The following is a 21,512-nucleotide window of genomic DNA, read 5'->3' on the forward strand; positions in this document are numbered from 1 at the left end:
TTGATTCAATGATTTATAATATGGTCAGAGTGCTTCACTATTCAGCTCAACTGGCCTTTTAATACATCCCAACATCTGATTTGTTTTACTCACTGCCACCACATATGGTGATAGATTCAATCTATTATGCAAACTAAAATCAGCATTCTGAAGTATTTCTTCTGACCTTGAAATGAAGCAGCAGAATATAGCTGGGAGTGATGTTGTGAATGATGTATGTAGGTCAGTGCATCACAATCAATACCTGAGTGGCTTGGATGTTGACATTTCCCAAATGAAGAAGTTGCGTGACCACTGCCAAATCTTCATCTGTTTCAGCAGCAGCCAGTGAAGCTAACATGGTAGCAGTGTATCCAGCCTTGTTCTGATGGTCCACATTGCACATACCTGATCAGCAATAGTAAGCCTTGTGATAAAAATAAGACATGCAACAAGCAAGCAAAGCAAGTTCCTCATGTAATCTTCGATTACCATCTTTATAGAATACAAACGAGAGGAATTACAAGGGGGGGCAATCTTACCAAAATATGGCAGAGTGTTATTTCTGGTTAGAAAACCCACGTGTTTCTCTCCAGACCTTACGAGGTTCTGCTACAAAAAAAATCAAAGGGGTGAGTTTCACACCATCAAGCGGGAGGCAGGGAGGGGCCTCAACTTTCCAGTATAACTGTGGGCAGCACGGTGGCACAGTGGTTAGCACTGCTGCCTCACAGCGCCAGGGACCTGGGTTCAATTCCAGCCTTGGTCACTGTCTGTGTGGAGTTTGCACGTTCTCCCCGTGTTTGCGTGGGTTTCCTCCGGGTGCTCCGGTTTCATCCCACAGTCCAAAAATGTGGGAGTTAGGTGGATTGGCCATGCTAAATTGATTCTAGTGTCAGGGGGTTTAGCAGAGTAAATATGTGGGGTTAGGGGAATAGGGCCTGGGTGGGATTATGGTCGATGCAGACTCGATGGGCCAAATGGCCCCCTTCTGTAATGTGGGGATTCTATTTTACTCTGTGAACTCTGCCCGCTCCTGGCCCACAACCAATCTTGGGAATGAACACCCCCACCTCCCTCATGAGATTCCCACTGGGGCCTCCCCTTGGCACAGATTGGCACTGCCAGTTTGGCACCGCTAGGTTGGCATGGGCATGATGCCAACCTGGCAGTGCCTACCAATGCCAAGGGGCAGTGCCAGGGGGCATTGCCAGGCCACAGCCCTTTCCCTCGGGGGCTATGCACATCGTTACATCCCTGGGGAGACCTCCAGGTTCATGTCGACGTGAAGCTGCTGTAAATGGCGACGGCGTGACATCACACCAATGCCCGCTGACTATCTGGCGAGGGGGCAAGTCCCGGAGAGCGAGCTCACTGATGACATGCTAATGTATTAAAAGGAGCTTCCTAGGATCCTGCGGCGTGTTTCACACCACTCCAGTGGCAAGGGGCCTGGAAGAAGTCGGGAACTCACTGGGATGAATCGCACTGTCCGAGAGTCTCTCCAGATTTTGAACCCGTGCTGCCATTCCTGTAGACAGAGAGCACGGACTCAATATCACTCCCCATAGACTCTGTGGTCTTACTCCCTCAGTGGCTGGGTGGGAAGGGGAAAAGTGTAACATAATGGGCAGAAAAATGTCTGTTCCTTTCCTGCCTTTACTGAGCTAACTGCAGCAGTAATAATTAATTTTAATGTCTCGGGTCCTGGGAATGGAAGAAACAAATTAGTCAGTCAATTGCTAATCAGCGAATCTTGTCACTGAGTGTTCACTGTATAGTTTCAGATAAAGACCGATTCCCTGAAGACTCCCTGGAGAAACAACCTGCTCACGTTCTGGCCTCTGTGTGAAGAGTGACTGTTCAGTTCAGGATGTCCAGTTTGTGGAACTGTGTGCAGGTATCAACATCACTGAGAAAATAGGAATCACGGAAATGGGGAAAAACTCCTTGTCATTTTGCTGAATTTCTTCCCCTGTTATCAATAATGATGTCTGAAGACTGCCCAGGATACATAAAAATGGGCGGCATGGTTAGCACTGCTGCCTCACAGTGCCAGAGACCCAGGTTTGATTCTTGGCCTGGGTCACTGTCTGTGCGAAGTCTGCACGTTCTTCCCGTATCTGGGTGGGTTTTCTTCAGGTGCTCCGGTTTCCTCCCACAGTCTGAAAGACGTACTGGCAAGGTGCATTGGCCATGGTAAATTCTCCCTCAGTGTACCCGAACAGGTGCCAGAGTGTGGTGACTAGGGAATTTTCACAGTAACTTCATTGCAGTGTTAGTGTGAGCCTACTTGTGATACTAATAAAAATTAAACTTAATTTGAGTAGCCCAGGATTAATGGAGATGTAATGGACCAGAAATAGTTTAACTGCCCTGTTGACACCAGTGCTCCATTTACTGCCATCTTCAGAGATGCCTTCTTCAAACTGTGGCCCAATGATGGACATGAGGCTCAAATGGTAATCTTGATAGAAAAAGACCAGTGATTGGGCCTTACGCTCTCTGTCCATTCTACCAGGTGGTACAACAGAGGAGCTACCAAAAAGGTGAAGTATAAAGTTAATTTGGTGGAACCAGGAGAAGCGGGAGTGTTTCTCCATGCTTCACAAGAATAATGTGGGCTGCCACCTGTGGTGAACCATCGTTGGTTCCCACTGTGGGATTGTTCTAATGTTGTTGTTGGGCTAGGGTGGGATTGATACACCTGTGGTTGTTACTGTTGTGGCACATCCCAGTCGGGCTCCGCCTCCTGGGAGAGGTATAAGATCCCCTGCTCGGACGGGACCCCTTCAGTCTGGGATAGTGTGTTAAAGTTCTGATAGTTCCATTGTTAGTTAATAAAAGCCTTCTTTTACCGAAGCTTTGTGCCTCGTGTCCAATTGATGCGCATCACCACCATTCTGTACTCCCCTGGCCGTCCTCTCCCACCAACATCTATTTGGTGCCCACAGATTGGCAGAAGTGGGGTAATGAACGCCAGGCGTCAAGCTGCACTGGTTCCCCCCCCCAGGGAGCAGGATAAGGTGAGCAGCTGGCAAGCTGGTACATTCTGCTGTTGGCTGTCAGACAGTTAAAATCTGATCCCACATCATCACCCCACCCCCAACATCTATCAGAAACAGCAATCCATACAAATAAACGGAACACACAACCTCACAGGTTAAGCTGATTGTTGTTACATTGCTGTTGCAAAGTTTGTACCTAATTGTGCACAGTGTTAACAGGACTTGAATATCAAGCAGCCTTTCATTCAGACCCTGGCAAAACCAACGTCGGGTAACACCACAAAGCACAGCTTCCTCCTTTGCAATGTACTGGAAAATGCGCCCTCGTACCTTAAAAGTGGAGAACTGACACATTAAGTGTCCACCTCCACTGCAATGCTCTGGGATTTCCCGGGCTCTCCTGCTCAATTGACACTGTAGCCTGAAGACTTGGTGCCAGAGGATGTAGACGTGGTTGGGGACAGTAAAAGTGTGCGCCGCACCAACACTACCCACTTCAGCTCAGCCCCTACCCGCCCATTACAGACATATGATGCAACTCTCGGATGTCAAGGAGGACTCCAATGAAGAAATGAGGCGTCACACTCAGTGGCAGATTGTACAAGATATTGTTCATAGTCCTGGTTTTCAGTTTTTCTTTTCCTTCCCGAATACTCTATATTTTACTGAGGTGCAGTTCCACGCGTGGCAGCTGTTTGGTATTATGTTCAAGAACATAAACACAACATTTGCAGGCTGATCTGCTGTGGGGACATCACGCTGGTCATATCATATGGGTGGCAGTGCTGCCTCACAGCGCCAGGGACCCGGTTCATTCCCAGCTTCGGTCGCTGTCTGTGCGGAGTCTGCATGTTCTCCCAGTGTCTGCGTGGGTTTTTTCTGGGTGTCCCGGGTTCCTCCCACAGTCTGAAAGACGTGCTAGTTAGGTGCACTGGCCATGCTAAATTCTCCCTCAGTGTACCCGAACAGGCGTCAGAGTGTGGTGGCTAGGGGATTTTCACAGTAACTTCATTGCAGTGTTAATGTAAGCTTACTTGTGACACTAATAAATAAACTTAAAAAAAAATTATCTTACCCCTACCTGACATCCAAATATACATACTTGCCAGCAATAATTATTGAATAAGGATCAGGAGTAGGAGCGTTGATGGATTTTCCCATCACTGAACCAAGGGCATTGAGATCATAGCAACACAGAGACAAGAGCAGGCCAAACAGCCCCTCAAGTCTGTTCTGTCATTTAATTAAATCATGATCTGTACCTTAATCCCAATTAGCTGCTGTGGTTCTGTAACACCTTACCTAACAAAAATCTACCTGAACTGTTTGGTTTGTATTCACTCATTAAAACATGCAACATTTTTAATTACCCAGTAAATAAAATGTTTCGCAATTACAGCACCTCAAAAAGTAATACCTGTGTCCAGTAAAAGTCTCACGATGTGGAAGTTGGAGTGGGAGACGCTATAATGAAGAGCGGTGTTCTGATTTTCATCGGTTAAGTTTACAATAAAGTGGAGTAGTTCGGATGACATTTCTCGGAGTTCCAGGAGAAAGTCCTGAACTGCCTCAGGAGCTGCAGATTTTTGACTGGAAATCCTGAACCATTCCCACTGAACAGTGTTTAAACTCTGTCTCTGCAGAAACAAAGGGATGATTGAAACACCAATGTCACAGAAGAAACTTCTACTTTATTCTAACATGTTGGAGAGTGCCTCCCTGTTGAGGTGCCCTCACAATCGTCTTTCTGCCTCAACAGCACCCACACCGACCAGCTGGGTGCTAGTCGTCCTGTGCTGTGGCCTATGACTGGGCTTTTCCCCCTTATAGAACCCCAACAGTACAGAAGAAGGCTATTCTGCCCATCGAGCCTGTACCAACCACTATCCCACCCAGGCCCCATTCCAGTAATCCCACACATCTAATCCCCCTGACACTATGATCAATTTAGCTTGGCCAATCAACCTAACTCTCACATCTTTGGACTGTGGGAGGAAACCAGAGCACTTGGAGGAAACCCACGGGGAGAACGTGCAAACTCCACACAGACAGTGTGGAATTGAACCCGGGGTCCCTGGCGCTGTGAGGCAACAGTGCTAACCATTGTGCCACCGTGCCACCCCTTGGAGGCCCAACCACTTCCTTGAATATGGAGGTGGCAGAAAGTTGCGGTGGCGATGCCCTGGTTGCTGGGTCAGTACCATAATCACAACACAACCATACACTCAGCTGCTCAGCATAGGAATGAAGGAATTCAATAGTTGGGGATATTTTATTCAGCTTGACTCTGCACTCACTCAACACCACTGAGTAACAATCAGGAACTGTGATTGTTCCCCCCCCCCCACCCCCCCGACCCCCACCCCCCCGACCCCCACCCCCCGACCCCCACCCCCTTTCTGTCTGAGATCAACTATAACTGCTTTGGGAGGTCTCAGCATCACTGCTTCCCTGGGTTTGGATTTTGTGAGGCAACACCTAGATTGATGCGCATCAATTGGACACGAGGCACGAAGCTTCGGTAAAAGAAGGCTTTTATTAACTAACAATGGAACTAACAGAACTTTAACACACTATCCCAGACTGAAGAGGTCCCGCCCGAGCAGGGGGTCTTATACCTCTCCCAGGAAGTGGAGCCCGACTGGGATGTGCCACAACAGTAACAACCACAGGTGTATCAATCCCACCCTAGCCCAACAACAACATTAGAACAATCCCACAGTGGGAACCAACGATGGTTCACCACATAGATAAACTGCCAGATCTGCAAAACATGCTGAGAAGGCCTGCATTTAACAAGGTGGGCAGATGTAATTAATCCAACAAGTTCACATGGGTGCTGTCAGGTGGGATGTGCACAACAGAAACAGATGAGACTCACGATCCTTCAAGAGCAAGAATGAAGACAGCAGAACTTAATGACCGGGGTTTGAACCCTCTACCTCATTAGTCCGTCTTGTTCATTGGACAATGACCACCAACAGGACAATCTTACTGAAAAACCGACTGATAATGAAGTTCAGTGGTCAACAAAAGGGACTTTTTTTCAAACCCTGTTTGTCCAGGATTGATTGTAGCTTTGAAAGTTAAAACAGGGAAGAGAACCATACCAAGTCTTTGTCATTTGTGACTCCCAGTTCACTGAGATGATCCTTTAGGTTATGACAGGCAGAGATGAGGTTCTCCTTCAGTTCATGCCTGCAAGAAAGAAAAGCAGGTTAAATTATACTAATTACACATGAATAGGTTCAGGATCTAGCAATGTTGATTCTGTGTACTGGTCAAATTTGGATGGGCCCAAACGTTAAAAGCCGGATTTTCATCCTTGTGAAAATTCCTGGTTTGGCCCACCAGCCTGGGCAGAGAGAAACAGAAAGGATGGGAATTTTGTGGTGGGGGAAGTGTGTGTGGGCTGGGGTCAGGCCAGCTGACCCAGGAATACATTTGGAGGCAGACACAGGGACTGCCTGGTGCTGAGGCAAGCTGTTTAAAAGGCCTGCCTCAGTGATACGGGACTTCATCTCAGTTAAAATAAAAAGGCCCTCCAGCCCTCACTCCTCAAACCCCCTCAGCCCGCATACACTCCCAAAGCGCTATGGTCCCCTCAAACCCCTGTGCCAAGGTATGACCCCAAACAAACCCTTTGGGCCCTCATGCCCCCCCCCATGTAAAGGTATGTGCCCCACTCACCTCCTGTTACCCCTTAATTCCTCATGGCAAGGAAGGGCACTTCAATGGGTGTTATCTGACCATAGTTAGCCTGTTGAGTCACAGGGACTGTGGCTGGAATTCTACCGCCCCGCGTGCCACAAAATTGGAGTGGGTGAAGGGCGGACAATGGAAATGTCTTAATCTTGGGCAGGATTCTCTGGTCTTGGGTCAAGCAAGGCTGTAAAATCCCACCCTGTGGGTTTTTTGAGAACATTAGAGCATAAGGTAGATCACTTAACCATGTTACCTTGAAATCTGAATACATGTGTGAAGGTGAGGGAGAGTGAAGGAATATTGTATTATAGACAAACTTTGCAAGTTTAATCATTGTTTTCTCGTTTTCCGCCCATAATGTATGCCTTTAAATCACTTATTGACTGACTGCTAATGGTGAATTTGCAATGAGGAGCAGGTGGCTGTCTCGATCAGTAATCACCTTCGGAAACAGATACAATTACAGTCACCATCTCCGATCTACATAAATGACCTGCATCCAGAAATACAGTGCTACTTCATCAAATCTGCAAGCATTACTAAAGTGGGAAAGGGGAAATGAGAGATCAGGTGAAGCAGTCAAAGAGCCATATAAGGACCATACCAAAATTTGCTCATTGTTCCAATTAGCGGTCTGAACCTCTTATGTTCAGGGCGGAATGTGCATTGGCCAATATCTGATTACACAACAGTGTAACTCAGATATGTAAACAAGAGCAACCTCTCATGATCTGAACCAGATATTACAGTCTTTCAAAAGTGCCCTCAAGTGTTTTTCCAATCTTCAAAAAGAAAGACCCAAGACACATTAATGAATAAGGTCTGATGTGAATTGTTGGCCTTTATTTTACTGAAAGCAAATGAACGTACAGAATAATACCAGTTGTATAATAAAACCTTACTTCCTTCAATGTTTACTTTTTAAAAACAATTGGGCAATGAACTACATGCTTTGTTCTTTTTGTGGGGGTGCTTGTTTTCTGGGAGTTCAGTAAGCACCCTTTTTCTGGCTAACTCTATAAACCGTCCAGTTGCGTCCCAGCTCCCAAGTCCAGCCACAGCTCTGTACCACAAGAGTTTCAAGTTTCAAACCCGACTCACTTCCCATCTGTCTCGATATTTTTCTCCTCATATCTCCAGCAAGTAGGAGAACTTTCTGACTTCATCCAGGGATTGGTCAGTAGACCAGTGAAGCTAACAACCTCTCCCCCCTGCCGCGTGACTACTAAGAACCAATCCCATTATTCTCACAATATGCTTGGGGTGCTGATTGGGTAATGGCACATCCTCAGTCTGTGATTTGCTGATCATTAGAATGAATAATTGGAAGATCACAGGCTGAGGGCGGTGCGGTGGCACAGTGGTTAGCACTGCTGTCTCATAGTGTCAGGGATCCGGGTTCAGTTCCCGGCTTGGGTCACTGTTTGCGTGGGGTCTGCACGTTCTCCCTGTGTCTGCGTGGGTTTCCTCCGGGTGCTCCAGTTTCCTCCTATAGTCCAAAAGATGTGCTGGTTAGGTGCATTGGCCATGCTAAATTCTCCCTCAGTGTACCCGAACAGGCACCAGAGTGTGGCGACTAGGGGACTTTCACAGTGACTTCATTGCATGCAGTGTTAATGTAAGGCTACTTGTAACACTAATAAATAAACTTTTAAAAATGTTAAATATCTCAATAATCACTCCTAACATGTCTTGTGAGCATCAAAGTGGGAGATCTCCCCGGTGTTCTCTCTATAACATCTCCTATCTTGTATTTCATTGTTTTTAGCAATGTGATCATGCCAATTGTTGTAACGAGTGATGAATGTACCTTTTACTGCAGTGCTCTATAACATTGACTGCAGCATTAATTTCTGTTGGTGGGATTTCCTCCCGTCCTGCTGTCTCTGTGTCCTTGGACTTTTCTGCTTTGGGGTCAATATGTTGGGTTTTATTTTCTGCATCCCCACATTCCTTTTCCAAGTCGTTGTCTGAACTTTCCTCAGATGAGGTGGACTCTTCGCTTGAAGTGCTCTCATAGCTAAAGTACATATAGAGAGAACTGGTGGAAACACTATCACACAAATATAAAAGGATTGAGCACATTGCAGGGTCTTGTGTGACTATTAAAGTTTATTTGATGCTCACCCGCCATTTACACCAATGAAGTGAAGATTTTTCTTGGCTGGGAGACCGCTTGATTTGAAATTTCCATCCTTCTTTTTCATGATAGATTTAAGGGTTGTGGACTGAAACGCAGCTACATGTTAAAAGAAAGAGAAAGGAGTTCAACTGGCAATAACTCGAGTTAGATTTTACAATCATATTAATCATCTTGTGTAGACTAGAGGAGGAGAATTCGACTTGTGTCACTGCTCTAGATTTCCTGTTGGAGGTTGGATATGAAAGGCAAAGTTTCAGAAGATGACAGCAATGCCTTCACATTATGTCAGCTTTTAACTTTCGTAAAGTTAATAATTACAAATCACTCCAGTGAGTAAACAAATGGTTTAAAAGGCTTTCAACTGAACAGCACACATTCTGAATTACAGACAGAATTGTAGCAAACAACATGGACAGATCTGTGCTCTACTCCCACTCCTCTGCCACTCCTAAACCCGGTAAGAAGTCTCACAACACCAGGCTAAAGTCCAACAGGTTTAGTTGGTAGCAAAACCCACAAGCTTTCGGAGCGCTAGCTGCTCCTTCGTCAGGTGAGTGGGAGTTCTAAGGAGCAGCAAGCACTCCGAAAGCTAGTGGCTTTTGCTACTAACTAAACCTGTTGGACTTTAACCTGGTGTTGTGAGACTTCTTACTGTGTTTACCCCAGTCCAACGCCGGCATCTCCACATCATGACTCCTAAACCCGACCAAACTTGTAACATGTTAAAGATTCTGATTTTTGCATAGAACATTCCATGAGAGTAATCATGCTGAGAGAATGATACCAACGTTCAGAGATTTCACGTTCAATCTCAATCTGTGCTGAATTAACTGATCTCCCCTGAGGTGACAGGAAAGGATTTAAATTCTGGCCTTAACACCACTTACAAGAAACAAACGAAATCACCCATTGCTTCCAAGTGACTCTTAGATATTGTATTTGCTACAGGTTCCCCCCAGTGATATTTTATATCGTCCAGTTGTCTACCTATATAATCTGATTACTATCTCCAATTCAATAGCTTCAGGTAATATTTACCGAGTTAGCTTCCACGCTTCTCAACAGCAGATATCTCAGTGATGGGATGAAATATTCTCTCATGTAAAGGGTGCAAAGGCTATTTTAACCCTGTCTGCTTAACAGTAACCAAGCCAGTTAAAGTTCTGACTTACTCCTGCTGACCATGATCAGAACCTCTTGTTCTGTACAGGTGAGATGGAGAATCTTCTTTCAGTAAAGGCTTTGGTGTTTTTGTTGGGATCTGACTGCAATTTTAACTGAGGCCAATGCAATGAATCCTGACAACAGGAGGAAGCACTCTGGAAGAGGGTCAGGGAAGCGTGCACGGTATTATGAGTAATGTATTAGCATGGATAGAGGATTGGTTAACTAACAGAAAGCAAAGAGTGGGGGTAAATGGGTGTTTTTCTGGTTGGCGATCAGTGACTAGTGGTGTGCCGCAGGGATCAGAGTTGGGACCGCAATTGTTTACGACTTACACAGATGATTTGGAGTCGGGGACCAAGTGTAGTGTGTCAAATTTCGCAGATGACATTAAGATGGGTGGAAGAGCAAAGTGTGCAGAGGACGCTGAAAGTCCGCAAAGGGATATAGACAATCTAAGTGAGTGGGCAAGGGTCTGGCAGATGGAGTACAATGTTGGTAAATGTGAGGTCATCCATTTTGGTAGGAATAACAGCAAAATGGACTATTATTTAAGTAGTAAAAAATTGCAGCATGCTGCTGTGCACAGAGACCTGGGTGTCCTTGTGCAGGAATCTCAAGGAGTTGGTTTGCAGGTACAGCAGGTAATTAAGAAGGCAAATGGAATTTTGTCCTTCATTGCTAGAGGGATGGAGTTTAAAAACAGCGAGGTTACGTTGCAGCTGTATAAGGTGCTGGTGAGGCCACACCTGGAGTACTGCGTACAGTTTTGGTCTCCTTAGTTGAGAAAGGATATACTGGCACTGGAGGGGGTGCAGAGGAGATTCACTAGGTTGATTCTGGAGTTGAGAGGGTTGGCTTATGAGGAGAGACTGAGTAGACTGGAGCTATACTCATTGGAATTCAGAAGAATGAGGAGAGATCTTATAGAAACATATAAGATTATGAAGGGAATAGATAAGATAGAAGCAGGGAAGTTGTTTCCACTGGCGGGTGAAATTAGAACTAGGGGGCATAGCCTCAAAATAAGGGGAAGCAGATTTAGGACTGAGCTGAGGAGGAACTTCTTCACACAAAGGGTTGTGAATCTGTGGAATTCCCTGCCCAGTGAAGCAGTTGAGGCTACCTCATTGAATGTTTTTAAGGCAAGGATAGATACATTTTTGAACAGTAAATGAATTAAGGTTTATGTGAGCGGGCGGGTAAGTGGAGCTGAGTCCACAAAAAGATCAGCCATGATCTTGTTGAATGGCGGAGCAGGCTCGAGGGGCCAGATGGCCTACTCCTGCTCCTAGTTCTTATATTCTTATGTTCTTATAAGAGCGAGTTCAGTTTTTTAGCGTCCCTAAAGGCCAAGAAGAACAGTAGTGATCCTCTGGGCCCCACAAGGAAGCCACGAATCTCGTGCCAATGCAGAGTCTCCCTTCTTTACTGCGAGGCACTTACAACCTTCCATTCAACCACTTTACCATTTGCCAGAGTCTGTTTCTTTGGGTAGTCAGTAGTTGTTTCCTTGGAATCCTGTTCACATTCACTGGGCAGTTATGACTTCCCAGCAGATCCAGGTATGTGATCAATGGGATCGATATAGATGAGGTTTGGTGTTTAAAATCTCCTAGGTCCCATGGCAGAAGGTCAGACAATTTGAGATCACCTCATCCCAACCCACTTGACTCCAGGCCCCAAGTTAAAGCTGGAGCTCCAGAGTCAATGTCAAATACGCCCTGCTCAGGTCGCACACAGGCACTTCCACCGTGAAGCTTCCAGTGCCCAAGGAGCCCCAAACTCCGAGGAGAAAGCTCGCTACTGCACCCATTCTCACTGATTCTCAAAATGTGGTGGATATTTTAAATAACAATCAATAGCAATTTGTTTTATATGCCCATGATGATTAGGAACACACTCAATCAACTAAATTAATTTCATGTAGGACTATTGCACATGGCAAAAAAGCCACTTTTTTTACCTCAGCAACTTTGAACATTGGGACTGATTTCATTGCGAGAAGAATTCCGAGTGATTTGATAAAGGTGTTTAAAATTGTGAAGAGGTGGGACAGTATGCATAGGAACAGAATATTGTTGGTGACTGCAGAATCTAGAGCAGGAGAACATGAATACACCATGAAATGCAAGAAATTGAGGACAGAGAGCAGGAGAAACATATTTACATAGAGGGCTGTGGAATGCATGGCTTGAACTAATGATTGAAACAGAGACCCATAATTTCCTGCATCGCATGTGGGGTATACCCTGATGATGGGTTGGGCAATCACTCTTGGAAGTTCCCACATAAGTGTTTACCCGGCAATTGCCCAGAAGTGCTAACTTTCTCTGGACAATTGCGCTGGGCAATTTAAATCACTAACTACAGATGGTTCTGCCAGTTTTACCCCAACAGTTACTCTGAAGGAAAAACACTTTTAACTCCAGAATAACTATCTAAACACCCAGACTCAGCCTCGCATGGGACACCCCGCACACACAAGACCATAACATCCCCTACCGACTACCCTCCCCCTGGTCTGACTTGAAAGAATCCAGCCCCCTCCACCACTACTCCCCCTCCGCTCCGCCATCTCCCTCACTCTGACACCACCCTCTGCTCCAAACCCGCCCCCCCCCAACCCGACCTCTGTTCCAACCTCCTCCTGCACTCCAAACCCCATTTCTGCTCCAACCACCCCCTCGCTCTGACCCTCCCTCTATTCCAAACCACCCCCTTGCTTGATCCCCCGCTGCAACTCCCCACTACGCTCCAATCCCGCCTCTGCTCTGACCCCACCCTCTGCTCCAAAACCCCCCCTCCACTCCAAGCCCCCTTCCGCTCTGACAAACCACCATGCCGCCCTATGGTCTGGGACATCCTCTGTTCCCCCACCCCACATCTGGTCCAGGACAAGCCAATCTCTGATCCAATCCTGCTCTCCAGTAATCCCCTTCCCCCCCACCCCCCCCCACCCCCCCCACCCCCCCCACCCCCCCCACTCCCCACACCCCCCCCACATCCCCCCCACACCACCCCCCCCAACAACCCCCCCCACACCCCCCCCCCACACCTCCCCCCACACCCCCCCCACACCTCCCCCCACACCTCCCCCCACACCTCCCCCCACACCTCCCCCCACACCTCCCCCCACACCTCCCCCCACACACCCCCCCCCACCCCCCACACACCCCCCCCCACACACCCCCACCCCCCCCGCGCCCCCAACATCCTTTCCTAGTCTTGAATGATTCAACATCATTCCTATCACTTACATTTTGCAGTGTCCTGCAGCATGGACCCGACTCTGTGGCTCTTTCTAAAATATTATGACATAATGTGAGCACTCTGTTGCTAAGTGAGTAAACCAAATAACTTTATCTGAGGAATTGAAAGAAAGGGAGTGGATTTATTAAATTCATTCATGGGCTGTGGGTATTGCTGGCTGGCCAGCCTTTGTTACCCATCTCTAATTGCCCTTGAACTGGATGGCTTGCTCGGCCATTTCACAAGTTCAACTTAAGAGTCAACCACATTGCTGTGGATCTGAAGTCATTGTAGGCCAGACCAGCTAAGGATGGCAGATTTCCTCCACTAAAGGACATTATTAAATCAGATGGGGTTTTTACGACAATGGTTTCATGGTCATCATTAGATGATTTTTTGTTATTGAATTGGATTCAAATCTGTTTTTCCAGAGCATTACCCTGGGACTCTGGCTACCGGCCCAGTGACAATACCACTATGCCACCCTCTCCCCTCGAGAATTATCCAATGGATATCTCCATTTTGTTCAGTTTGTTGAATGCAAACCAGCTGTTCCTGGATCAATTATTGAGATCCTGGAGTCTGCTGGTCTGCCGTGTTTCAGCGACGCCATTGCTGATGTTACTCATCTTTTGATGAGGCTGTGGAGCTCACATTTCTAACCAATCAGCTCAATTAAGAGATGTGTATGACCAGCTCCTGAAAAAGTTGAAGCTAAACTAACGGTGAAAAGACTGAATGTGAACACTCTTATCAGACAGCAGATATCATCTGTCCTCAGCTCACTTTCAATGCTGCTGCCTGTTGCCACAGAAGAGATTTCACAATGCGATGTTGTGATAATGGACAAGCCACAAAAGTTAAATAGATAGCTTCTTACTAAACTCAGAATTTATTATTGTACAACTTGTCGAAATGTAGATCTTGATATTATCAATGTACATTTGATAAGCTTGTTCACAATTATTGCTCATCTCTAGACTTCCTCACTATTGATGCTGTGTCTCTCCATTTAAGGTAATTTTGGTGGTAGGTTGCATTTAGCTATCTTTCTGTTGTAATTTTAAACTGTCTTTTGATGTTTTCAGGGGTCACCATTGATAATCTTGAAAAGCATTGGCTGGAATTTTACCATCCCGCCCACTCGCCATGGGAATCGGAGCAGGCAGGGGGGTGACCATGGAAAGGTCCGCTGACCTTGGATGGAATTTTACGGTTTTGGGACGAGCAAGACCGTAAAATCCAGCCCATTGCATCCAACATACATACATGTCATTCCTCAAATGTTTTTAGAAAATCGTACTTCCTGTCATCGTTTTGGTGATAGCCATATACTTGACTTTTCAAAAGTCCTTTGATAAAGTCCCCACATGATCAACTCATGGCACGAGCTAGGGCATATGAAGTCAGGTGATAAATAGCTGACTGGAAAGCAAATTGATTAAAAAAATAGAAGGCAGGGAGTTGGGATAAAGGGTAGATATTCAGATTGGAGAATGGTAGAAAGTTTCTCAAGTACCTACCCTGCGACCACTGTTACTTATTAATTATATTAACGATTTGGACTTAGAAATATGCAACAAAATTTGTCGATGATATCAAAGTGGGGGTTATAGGTGGAACTAACACCAAGGAAGAGTGTAACAAAATACAAGAAAACATTTAAAAACTTGCAAACTTGTCGGTTAAGTGGCAAATGTGGATAAAAGTATCATGGTGCACTGACAGGAAAAATAAAATCACCTACCCCTTAGAAAATATAAAACTATATCTAGCAAAAGACAAAGGAATCTAGGGATACAGTTGGACAAATCATGAAAAGCAGCTTTCAAAGTCAGCAAAACAATAAAAAAAACCCAACAAAGCATTGAGATTTATTTATAGGGGTATAGAATTCAAAAGTAGTGAAGTTCTGCTAAATTTGCAAAAGATCGTGGTCAGGCTGCACTTAGTAAGAAGTTTCACAGCACAAGGTTAAAGTCCAACAGGTTTATTTGGAATCACGAGCTGTTGGAGCGCTGCTCCTTCATCAGGTGCCAGGGACCCAGGACCAGGGACCCGCTTCTCCTTCATCACTCACCTGGTGAAGGAGCAGTGCTCCGAAAGCTCGTGATTCCAAATAAACCTGTCGGACTTTAATCTGGTGTTGTGAGACTTCTTACTGTGCCCACCCTGGCATCTCCACATCAAGGCTGCACTTAGAGTACTGTGCGCAATTCTGGGGTCTGTTTTTTGTTTTGTGGGCTCAGGAAAACCCAGCCTTATTCACTTTTGCACCTTGCAAAATGTGTGACATTGCCTAGGATTGTGGCTGGGTTCACATTTAGCAAGCCATGATGGAGTGTGTGAGATGTATGGGTGCAAAGGCCGGACAATTAGAAGAGGTACTGTGTCTTTTCAACATAGCAGCTCAGCTCCCAATCTTGTTTAAAGGCCCCATAAACCTCCCTTAGCATCCCACCCACCCCTTACCCCCTCAGATCACCAATGCCACCTCCATGCCCCCACATCCACCAACAAACCCCCAAGCCATCCCATGCTCCCTGTGTCACCTCCATGCCCCCTGTATCCTCCATAGCTGTTCACCCAGTATCTGCTATGTACAGTCCTCAATAACACTGGAAATATATTTTAAAATCATTGGGAAAAAAATTAAAGTTTTAAGTTTATTTATTAGAGTCACAGGTAGGCTTACAGTAGCACTACAATGAAGTTACTGTGAAAATCCCCTAGTCGTCACACGCCGGCACCTGTTCGGCTACACTGAGGGAGAATTTTTAACATGGCTACTGCACCTAACCAGCAAATCTTTCGAACTGTGGGAGGAAACTGGAGCACCTGGAGGAAACCCATGCAGACATGGGAAGAATGTGCAAACTCCGCACAGATAGTGACCCAAGCCAGGATTTGAATCCGGATCCCTGGCGTTGTGAGGTAGCAGTGCTAACCACTGTGCCACAGTGCCGCCCATAAACCCCTAACAAGTTCACACACACTATAACCGATACTGGAAAACAAGCTACTCTACTGCAAAAATATATAATCGTTTAAGTACCCATTAGTTTTTAAACAAACAAAAAACCACATCAAGGGCATTTAAAATTATTACACCGCTTGAAAATTTCTATTACTCTTGGATCAATAGATCACCTGCTGAGCTGAAGGTATTATTTATTTTTGAAACCCAGCCAAGCATTTGTAGTGGTTACAGATGTCATAACAAAAACTTCCAGCTACATTACCTGAAATTGACAGACCAGAATGGTTTTTATTTCAAAGCAGAATGTCTGTTAATCAATGGAGGGGAGTAGGTGCACATTTTTATTCCAACTTTCAAAAGCAGGGTTTTTTTAACAGCTGGTAGTCAATTTAAATCACAGCACAAAACATGACAATAGCGGCTGACAGGGCATTAGTTTAGCATTTTTAATACATTATGGCACTTTTGCAGTTGGAAAAGTATTGTAATGCATGATAACAATTACACAATGCCGGTCAATATAAGGATCAACTTGCCTGTTCAGGACAGGTCTCTATGATCAATCTTTGCATTAAAAACACAATCCACATTACAATAAAACATACAATAGTGACATTTGATGGTGCCAAAACATTTACCTTTCAGAATGTTCCTAACTCCTCAGTCGGCTTCTCCCATTGGTCACAAACTCTCCCAGGAGGTGTGTTATTTTTTGGGCTTACTCACCAGCACAGGAAAATATTGTGTGGGAGGAAATATAATTTCCTTGTGGTTCTCACAATGGGGATTCTGAGGTACGTGTCCACTCTGGAGTTCAGACGAATAGGGGGGATCTCATAGAGACTTACAAAATTCTAACAGGACTAGACTGGGTAGATGCAGGGAGGATGTTCCCGATGGTGGGGGAATCCAGAACCAGGGATCATAGTCTGAGGATTCAGGGTAGACCATTTAGGACAGATATGAGGAGGCATTTCTTCCCCCAAAGAATGGTGAGCCTGTGGAATTCATTACCACAGGAAGTAGTTGATGCCAAAACATTGAATGGATTCAAGAGGTGGCTAAATATAGCACTTGGGGTGAATGGAACAAAGGTTATGGGGAGAAAGCAGGATTAGGCTATTGAGTTGGATGATCAGCCATGATCGTGATGAATAGCGGAGCAGGCTCAAAGGGCCAAATGGCCTCCTCCTACTCCTCTCTTCTATGTTTCTATGTTCTGTAACCAAGGCCTTCCCAACTCTGCAAGAGACGACATAGAAATGGTGTCGGCTTGGGAAAGCACAGGGAGATAGATTCTCCATCAAATAAAAACTAAGTTCAGTGCTTTGTGACCCAATTCACACTTTGGGAATTGAAAATACAGTCCCTGGTCTCAGTGTGACAATCAGGACACAGAGACACTGGAGGAAGTGGGGAAAATATTTACAAGAATGATACCAGAACTGAGAGGTTGCAGCTGTCTGGAAAGATTAAACAGGTCAGAGTTTAGGAAAGAGAAGAGTCAGAGGAGATCTGGTGAGACCTTTACAATTGTCAATAAATTGGAGAGGGTAGATGTGGGAAGAACGATTCCACATGTAGGAGAATCCAAAATTAGAGGCATTAAACACTAGGTAATTCTAGGGGAGTAAGGAGAAATTTCTTTACTCAGTGAGTGGTTGGAATGTCAGGCAAATAGCTTCGATGCTTTCAAAATGAAGCCAAACTAGTGCATAAAAAAGGGGGTTGGAAGATGTGCTGAAAGACTGAGATGAGGTGGATGGAATCTGAGGAGAGTATAACACCAGCACAGAGTATTTGGGGTGAATGGCCTATTTCTGTGCTGTACAATCTGTGCAGCTCTATATTGTTGCTTCTTTGATACTGTTTATTATTTCACTGCAGCCAATCAGCTGTCACTTCTCTGTGCTCCTGAAGGGACAGGGCCCACGGGACAGTGATTGGAGGGAAGCGTTTGTTTTCTAAACCACTAGATGGAGATCAAAAACTTGAGTTAGAGATTGAAAAGCATCTCATCGTTGCCTACTTCTGTAGACTAGTATTCCAATGCATCGTAATAGACAACATCCTTCCCTCAGTATCGACCACCAAAAAATAACTTAACCAATCATTCATCCCATTTGCTTTTTGTAAGACATTAATCAATATAAATTGACTGTTCACTTGTCTACATAGCAAATGTATGCCTTTCGGTATCAAAAGTAATTCATGAGTGTTGGGAAGTTCTGAAGCCACAATGTTGTCACTGAATGAGAAATCTTTCTTTCCTTCCAATGCCATGCAATAAAGTACATCCCAATTTGCAGCTTATTCCTTTGTGTTCTTGGCATTTTTATTGTTGGACATTATGGCTGGAATTTTACCGGCCCGCCCGCCACGGGAATTGGAACGGGTGAGGGGCGGAGCGTGGGAAGGTGTGTTGACCTCGGGCGGAAGTTTATGGTTTCGGGATGAGTGAGGCCATAAAATCCCGCCCATTTGTTCTCAGTGGTTTGGTTGTATCAGTAACTAGAAAGTGTCAATGAACTTATTGGTCACTGACGATGTTTATCTGGGATACAATGCAAATTCTTAACAAAAGGGTATTACAGTAACCATTCAAAAACAACCAAGGAATAAGAATCATAGAATCATAGAAACCCTACAGTACAGAAAGAGGCCATTCGGCCATCAAGTCTGCACCGACCACAATTCCACCCAGTCCCTACCCCCATATCCCTACAGATTTTACCCACTAATCCCTCTAACCTACGCATCTCAGGACACTAAGGGGCAATTTTTAGCATGGCCAATCAACCTAACCCACACATCTTTGGACTGTGGGAGGAAACCGGAGCACCCGGAGGAAACCCACACAGACATGAGGAGAATGTGCAAACTCCTTGGGCCTTGGTTAATCCTTTTCCATCCATAAATCACGTTGTTGACCCTGCCTCAGCCATCATGAGAAACCATTATAAAAAAATACCCTCACCTTCCAAAATACAAATTTAGAATATTGATTGATCACCACAATTCAACATTTCCCCTTCACCAATACTGCACTCAATATGGAGGCCAGTTACAAATCACACATCTAACCAGATATTTATCCAGTTTCTTTTTAAAAAGGGTTCATCATTTCAGTCTTAACTGCATTTGCAGGGAACTTTCTCACCTATATTCCGTATACACCAATGCCTGTCTGGCCAAATTCCCCTCCAACTCGATTTTCAAGTTTGCTGATGACACCACTGTTGTGGGTCAGATCTCAAACAATGATGAGACAGAGTGCAGGAAAGAGATAGAGAATCTGGTGAACTGGTGTGACGACAATGATCTCTCCCTTAATGTCAACAAAATGAAGGAGATAGTCATCGACTTCAGGAAGCATAGAGAAGGACATGTCTCTGTCTACATCAACGGGAACAAAGTGGAAATGGTTGAGAGCTTCAAGTTTCTAGGTGTCCAGATCATCAACAACCTGTCCTGGTCCTTCCAAGCCGATGCTATAGTTAAGAAAGCCCATCTACTTTCTCAGGAGGCGAAGGAAATTTGGCATGTCTGCTACGGTTCTCACCAACTTTTACAGATGCACCATAGAAAGCGTTCTTTCTGGTTGTATCTTAGCTTGGTATGGCTCCTGCTCTGTTCAAGACCGCAAAAAACTACAAAAGGTCGTGAACGAAGCCCAGTCCATCATGCAAACCAGCCTCCCATCCATTGACTCTGTCTACACTTCCCGCTGCCTCGGAAAAGCAGCCAGTATAATCAAGGACTCCATGCGCCCCAGACATACTCTCTTCCACCTTCCTCCATTGGGAAAAAGATACAAAAGTCTGAGGATATGTGCCAACTGACTCAAGAACAGCTTCTTCCCTGTTGCCATCAGACTTTTGAATAGACCTACCTCATATTGAGCTGATCTTTCTCTACACCCTAGCTATGACTGTAACACTACGATCTGCATTCTCTCCTTCCCTTCTCTATGTACGGGATGCTTTGTCTCTATAGCAGGCAAGAAACTAAACTTTTCACTGTATACTAATACTTGTGACAAATATAAATCAAATTGAATCAAATCATGGTCCACATTGTGCAGGTGAAAAACATATCCTCACCTCTAGACTCACGTGAAGTTTGAACAGAGGCACTTGGCTCTGTGTTCATGATCCATTTCTATTTAATGTCTTGTCTATCTGTTGGGTTCTTGACCTCCATAAACCTTTTCCACCAATTTGTGATGTATATGCAGTCAGAAGATTGAAGAGAGAATAGCAAATCAGATTCTAACTTGCTACATGTAGAAATTATCTCCAAAATTGGCCATAACAGTGTTATGTTAGGATGAGGTGTCTGCGTTTGGTCCTTTCACACACTGAGTGATATTGAGATTATGAAGAAAATCCAGAGTGAAGCAAACAGATGATTCCTAACATTTGAGTTTCTAACTATGGAGTTTTCTTCATTGTGTAGTATAGACTTCGCATTGAATGTTTGAGAGTTTTAAAACAAGGAGGTGAACAGATTATCAAAAGAGAAAACGCTGGAAAATCTCAGCAGGTCTGGCAGCATCTGTAAGGAGAGAAAAGAGCTGACGTTTCGAGTTCAGGCAACCCTTTGCTCTCTTCCAGGTGAACAGAGTATGTCTGGATGGTGTCACAATGATGGGAAATTTTGACTGAGTGATCAACCGATAATTTCGCCAGCTAACCAAATACATACTGAACTTTAAAAAAAAAGTCAAGAAATGACATTGACAAAAATGACACTGCCACAAGTTATCTGATGCCTGGAATTGTAAGTTGATCTTTTCTGGAAAGTTTCTATATGGATTGCACTTCTGACATGTTGGTCACAGAAATCTACACCAGGGGGTATCAAGGGCAACTTCAGAAAGGTCTATTGAAAGGAATGGACATGTTATTTGCATTTTTATGAGTTTACCCCTGCAGCAGAGACTGAGGGTCTATTAAGGCAATGGGGAACCGCTAGACAGCCAGGCAATCCATAGACACTCAAACCTCTTGTGGAGGCTGAAAGAACCCCATCCCTTGTTGCTTTCTATAATCTTTAAATGTGTCAAAGGTTTCTGAGATGAAACATCAAAATGTGATTACTTGTGTTACGACAATGAGTGCCGCAGACACGGTAATCAAATTCCTTTGGAATATATGGTGAGAGCGGCTTTCAGAACAGGGTTTGCCAAGCTGAAGCAGGGGAGTTCAGGGAAATTGCTAATGGAGATATAGGGAATTCTTCTCCCTCACTTCAGTTAAGCAAAGCCCTAACTCTTGAC

At 45.0% G+C, this 21,512-nt stretch overlaps 1 protein-coding gene across 3 annotated transcripts in view; it reads right to left on the reverse strand.

Annotated features, from left to right (window-relative positions):
* Positions 1 to 21,512, reverse strand: part of LOC144497274 (KN motif and ankyrin repeat domain-containing protein 4-like) — a 77,977-nt gene that overhangs the window by 7,619 nt on the left and 48,846 nt on the right. For 2 of the 3 annotated variants that reach the window (XM_078218292.1, XM_078218293.1), the window contains 5 exons: positions 8,820 to 8,931; positions 8,503 to 8,712; positions 6,098 to 6,185; positions 4,405 to 4,624; positions 245 to 387 (listed from right to left, as the gene is read on the reverse strand). In XM_078218292.1, coding sequence (XP_078074418.1) covers positions 245 to 387; positions 4,405 to 4,624; positions 6,098 to 6,185; positions 8,503 to 8,712; positions 8,820 to 8,931 — 773 coding nt within the window. The remainder of the gene's footprint in view (positions 1 to 244; positions 388 to 4,404; positions 4,625 to 6,097; positions 6,186 to 8,502; positions 8,713 to 8,819; positions 8,932 to 21,512) is intronic. The other variant, XM_078218294.1, reaches the window with a different exon arrangement.

This window comes from Mustelus asterias, chromosome 8, assembly GCF_964213995.1.
Source record: "Mustelus asterias chromosome 8, sMusAst1.hap1.1, whole genome shotgun sequence".
NCBI lineage: Eukaryota > Metazoa > Chordata > Chondrichthyes > Carcharhiniformes > Triakidae > Mustelus > Mustelus asterias.